Source organism: Oxyura jamaicensis, chromosome 4, assembly GCF_011077185.1.
Source record: "Oxyura jamaicensis isolate SHBP4307 breed ruddy duck chromosome 4, BPBGC_Ojam_1.0, whole genome shotgun sequence".
In the NCBI taxonomy this organism is placed as follows: Eukaryota; Metazoa; Chordata; class Aves; order Anseriformes; family Anatidae; genus Oxyura; species Oxyura jamaicensis.
Window position 1 is genome coordinate 2585948 of NC_048896.1, and position 6000 is coordinate 2591947.

The 6000-nt window shown below is 33.5% G+C and overlaps 1 protein-coding gene across 5 annotated transcripts in view; it reads left to right on the forward strand.

The window, feature by feature from the left end:
- The window catches only part of LOC118166082 (connector enhancer of kinase suppressor of ras 2-like), a 182454-nt gene that overhangs the window by 96689 nt on the left and 79765 nt on the right, over positions 1–6000 (forward strand). For all 5 annotated transcript variants that reach the window (XM_035324688.1, XM_035324690.1, XM_035324686.1 and 2 more), the window contains exon 7: positions 5270–5329. In XM_035324688.1, coding sequence (XP_035180579.1) covers positions 5270–5329 — 60 coding nt within the window. The remainder of the gene's footprint in view (positions 1–5269; positions 5330–6000) is intronic.

The window sequence follows — 6000 nt, forward strand, 5'->3', positions numbered from 1 at the left end:
TCCTCAAAACACACTTGTGAAAATGATACAGCAATACTAGTTGTATAGATAAGAATCTAATGTACAGAGAAATTTGGGCCAAAATCACCAAAAATCTATTTTTTGGGACTCAACTGGAAGTACTTACCATGTGATTTTTCAGAACGCTTGTTATTATAGACTCAGTTTAAAATGATCTCTCTTGATTTTAAGTATAGGTAAGGTTTTCAGAGCTATTGAGAACTCTAGCTACATCTTCATACAGAGTTGGCACATAGAAAATGAACACAATTGTTTGCCTTTGGTGAAAAATCTATTGTAAAATATTTGCGCAGATTTATATAAGAATTCAGTTGTCTGGAATAATGTTCAGTTGCCTTAATTATGAGTCTTTCTCTATTTGCAGAACTTCATCTGCAAAATTGCTTTTATTATATATCTTCTAATTTCTTCAGCAAATGAGCCAGAAATCCTACAGATACTGCATAAACTTACACATAAACTGAATTAATTTCCAGGTCCAAGTCCATGCAGTTACTACACTGCACCAGTACTCCCGCGGGGGTGTGTCTGTGTGTTTAATTGTTTATATAAATTCTGTATCCTTACATTTTCACAAAGAGATTATTTAATTTGAATGTGTACCTTGAGTTCTAGCATCTTCGAGCTTTCTATACATGCATTTATGAGCTTAATAGTCTTTCTTTCTTGGCCTCTAAAGTGTCTTCTTTTTCAGTCTGCTTTGTCAAAAAATAGTCTCATCTCACACATCCCTCAGCAGACGCTCTCTGCTGATAGTTTCATGGCTGTTTGCTGGACAAAATAATTTCCATTGGGAAGCACACCTCAGAAACATACCACTTTTTTGTCACTTTCTATTCCTTCCCAAGCTGTACCAGTCAAATGCCAAAACACTCTCCATACATTCTCTATTACATTTTAAAGTAACTCTCAACATTGTCAAACTCCATCTCTCTTGAATTGTCTTACTAGGCATGGTAAATCCAATTACTATTCTTTCTGCTTAGACAAAGACAGGTTTCCATTCATTTGCATGATAAACTTTCTTTCGAAGTTAAAATAACTTGCGGTAAATTTAACTGCAGTATGATTTTAATTTCTAAACACTGCGCACAACTCAGTACAAGATCAGCATGATCTCTCAGATCAACATGATGTTTCAGAATATCGTATCTGACTGTCATATCAGAATATATGGTATCTGATATGTTATCATATATGTAGAGAGAGATGCTGATATGATGCTATCGTATCAGAATATCATAATCAGTTATGAAAGAGCAACTGTTTCCTTCTATCCCAGAAAAGGCAAAAATGCCACCTCCCACGGAAAGTCTCCCATCCAGAGGCTAGGATGTTTCAGGATTTACAAGTTCCCTCTTCTGAGTGGTGTTTTTTTTTTTGTAGCCTGCTGCTTTTGCTATGTGTTTACTCTGATGGTTCATATGGCTGGCATCTATGACACAGTTCACATGCAGTTTGCATAAAGACCTACAAAGTTTAAGCAGCCAATAAAATTACTTTTGTTTCTATCGGATTTTATTACAAAAAGTAGTAAGATCAAAATAATGGATATCTAGGTCCTATAATAATTTATTAGCTAAGAGTTAATTGAAGATTAAGGCTTCTATTACAATACTAAAAGAAGAATAGTAAGAATATTAAAAGAAATTAAAGAATATGGCTGTTCTGAATAAGCTGAATCAATATGCGTGTTTTAAGTCACAGGTACAATAGAAAATAATGGTAAACAAAATAACTATTTCTAGTAGTTTCAGGAGTGTTTGCAGTTACTACAATCAGATCTATTTAGTTATTCCTATCCAGGCTTGGGAAAAGCAGCCCTGATGCTTCAGATCAACTGCAGGATTAAGTCAGTATTTGTCTGGAACTTACATTATCTGACTGCATATTTCTCAGAATGTATTTCCATTCCTTTGGGCTTATTAATCATTTAAAAATGCTTATGTTAGTAGAAATGGAATGAAGCAGAGATGAACAAAAAGATGGACAATAGCCCATTCAATTGAAAGCAAAGTCCAGCTCTAAGCTAATTCAGGTTGTGAATACTTGTGTACTTTTTTTTTGGTTCACAGAATGAAAGCTGTCTGCTTGACTACCTTTTGCAGTTTTGGACATTTACTTATAATGCAGAATGGATTATTTTATTTTTTAACTAGAAATTTGATGAAAATGATCCCCTTAAAGCCTTGCATTTATATCCATAACATGACTTTGTATACATATATGAGTAACTTAAAAATTTGAAGGCTTCTGCTAACCTGTGCCAGAATTGCTTACAATATGCCTGGGAGGTTCTAGTCATGCTTTTCACAAATAATGATTTAAAAAATGAGTACCAAAAGTAGCATTGACGCATGTTGTCCTTCAGAAATGACATTTTTCTGACTGTGTCTTTTCCTACTGAAGGATAAATTATCCTTTGAAAACCTTCATACCACAGAAGGCAGTTGAGAGCTGGATTTAACTTACACACTGCATTGTCTGTTATGAAGGCTAGGCAAGTGCTGACAGGTGGCATATCAAGGATATGTCTTTTAGGGAAAAATGTTTACAGGGTTGGAAAGAGGGATTTGAAGTGTTGTCTTTCAAGCAGGAAACATATCTGGCCTCTAGAACACACAGCACAGACTAAAGAAAGCAGTTTTCAGAATTGGTATGTGTTTCTCAGGGGTGCTTCTATAGAATATTTTCAGTCTTATTTTCAGAATTATACTGAAAACTTTCTCCTCTGTGGAAAACTATTTTTGGAGCTATTACTCTATATATGATGGGTAAGTGTATATAAATGTTTATGTTATTGTTTATATTTAATATACAAATATCTGATAAATAGCTTGCATTCCAAACTATATAGAGGAATAACTATCACATTTTTTATTATTATTTTTTAGATAAAATACAATCTTTCAGGGTTCTCAGGTGATGTATCTCCTCCCATAAAGGAGATACAGTGCTACCGTGGTGGTCAATGAAAAACAACTGTCATTTTTCTTTAAGGGGATACAAGGATGAAAGCTCTACCTAGAACAATTTGAATTGTTCACAAAAATACATTATTTTAATCTATTTTGTTCTTAAACCTTAACAGCTGAGGTGAAAGAGCAAACTGTAGGATAATTCTTAGTTGATTAGTCAGTTTTTCTGTCTCTCAGATGGCATATGTAAAAAGATAGAATCATAGTGTGTTGTTTTTTGTTGTTTTGTTTTGTTTTGTTTTGTTTTTTCCAAAAAATACATATAACTTCACAAGAGGCTAGGAACTATATGAGAAATACATGATAAAACCTTGTGAAAAGTTACCCTTGTATTTTGTTTTCTCCTTAAAAATCTACTAATCTATTGATTTGTTAGGTGAGGAATTAATCTTTTCAACAAGTAAAGTGTTAGAATTGTGATGTTAAATTTGATAATAAAAGTGTGGCTGGAAATGTGGCTGAAATCTACAATGTGTTAAAGTAACAGACGTCTGTGATGGATGTGGTGATGCTGTTTAACATTCTGGCAAAAAGTTCATTGTGGAAATGCAGCATACGAGATGGATTTTAATCTCTGGGTAAGATTCTTAATGGAGACTCACTATCCCATTTCTCACGAGGATGTTCAGGGTTTTTCATGATTTCTTGTGTATGTCTTCTAGTCGGCAAAGCGAGAATCAGATGTTTGTCAGTAACAGTTGAAGGTACTGTAGAGACAGTAAGGCAGCAAACACTGATAAAATTAAGCCAGCTGTAGAGCAGGAAATAGTGGAAGACTCACCAGTAAACTTTCTTCCAACTAACTGTATTTTATGAAAATGATTTCAAAACTGCCAAGCCTTAAATTGAGCCCCTCTGTTATGAACAAATGAAATAACTTATAAAGCAGTCAAGAACTTATAAAGCAGTACAAGAACAGGTAGTCAGAGTGTGTAGTATAGGTAATGGAGTTTCCTAAGAAGCAGAGTTAAGCAATATGATCAGTTTTAGCTAGTCATTATTTTTAAGATTCAAATAAAGTTAAAACTTGCCAAAATTGAATTGGTTTGCACAAAGGTAGAAGCCACATTTTGTCATGATGAAAAGTCAAAGCAGGTCCAGTTAGAGCAGGTTTCTCGAGGCTTCGTCCAGTTAATTTTGGTCATCTGCAATGTCAGAGATTCCACAACCTGTCCAGGCAACTAGTTCCAGTGTTTTATCACCATCATGATTTTTAAAAATAATAGTACAAAATAAATAAATAAATAAAAATCTGTCAAATTCCAACTTGTTTCTGTTGATTCTCTTGTGTTCTCCCAAGAAGAGTTTGGGTCTGTCTTCTCTACACCCTTACAATTAAGGCAGTTGTATAAAGCAATAGGATTTTACCTTTGTAGAATTTATTTTTTTATTTATTTATTTTAGGTTAACGGCTAGCCTGCAGATCTTCATTAATGTTCAGGAATCTTGAAGTTGGTTTCTGTGAACAAAATGTTCTTTCTTATTTGCTGGGGGCTCTAAACTTCCATTTTGACAATACAAAGTGATGCAGAATTACTGAAAGGATAATGAATCAGCAATGGAATGTATCAATTAGATTAATTAGATTTCAAAATTTGATGGATAACCATACTATATGGAGAGATGACCTTATTCCTGAAGAAGAATGTAGCGATTGAGTCTCACTGACATTCAAGGCTCTGTGTGTCCGTGTGTGTGTGTGTACACACAGATACCCACTTAGGTTGTCTCTCTGTATCTCATCAGTCACCTCCTTCAAGCGCAATTCATGCTGGACTAATTATAAAGCTCCTGTTAGCTCACCAAGATCATTTTTCTCTATAAATCAGCAGTATGAGCACTGGCTTATGTACTTTCTAAGTTAGACCATGAACCAGTAACTCTCTGAAGACGGGGCATATAATTTTAAAGACTATTCCTGTTCATTGTTCCAGTTTTGTTGCTTCTTTTATGACACTAGTAATAAAAAGAGATTAAGTTAAATGTTTCAAATACTGCATTGGAACAAGCTTTTATGCTGATGCTTGGTGTTGAATTCTTTCAAAAAATTTATATTGGAATTATAAATGCAATAAGTGAGAAAACTATTCTGTTTACCATGGGTCTTGATACACACTTGTTTAACTTTAAAAAATGTTATTCAAGCATGGTTTATGCCAGTTTGTTGAAATAGTATTGTCCTTAAACAACTGGAATATGCGTACTTTATCATCATGCAAACATTGTTTGTTTTCTGCAAGAATTAATTGCCCTTCTTGGTCTTTTTTCAGGGGATGTATATCAAATCAACATATGATGGGCTGCATGTAATCACGGGAACAACTGAAAATGTAAGCTTCCTTATCCTGAAAGACTTCTATCATGCATGCAAATATCTTCTGTAGGTCTGCAGTGTATTTTGTAATGTCAAAACTTGCTATGAAACAAGCTACTTTTTATCCTTTTTTACATATATCATGTTACCTTAAAAATTTAGAACCATTAGAAATAGATATGGAAAAATATCTTTGATGAAGTGACCAACTAATGTTATCATAAAATGAAAATCTTGAACTTCTATCTTCCAATACCTCTTTCTAATTATGTATGCTTTCTCTGTCACAAAGTTATTTTGGTTTATATTCAGTATTTTCTTCTTATGCAAGAGCATCATCATTAGTCTTAAACAAAATTTGTTGTATTTAATTTTATCTCCTTCAGCTAAACCTCTCAAAACATAGGACAATTCAAGTTCATACTAAAAAATATATATAAAGTTTTCAACAGATCAGTAATATAACAGAAAACAATCTGCCTTGTATGGTTATATCGACCAGACTAGTTAAAGCATTGCAGAGTTGGTGATAAGTGTGGTTGTCATTTGACCAACCTTTCATACGTACAGTGAGATTACTCTTTGCAGTGAGTATGTTATCATACAATGATGACAGTTTTTCTGCTGTTTTTTTTCTTTCTTTCTTTCTTTCTTTCTTTCTTTCTTTCTTTCTTTCTTTCTTTCTTT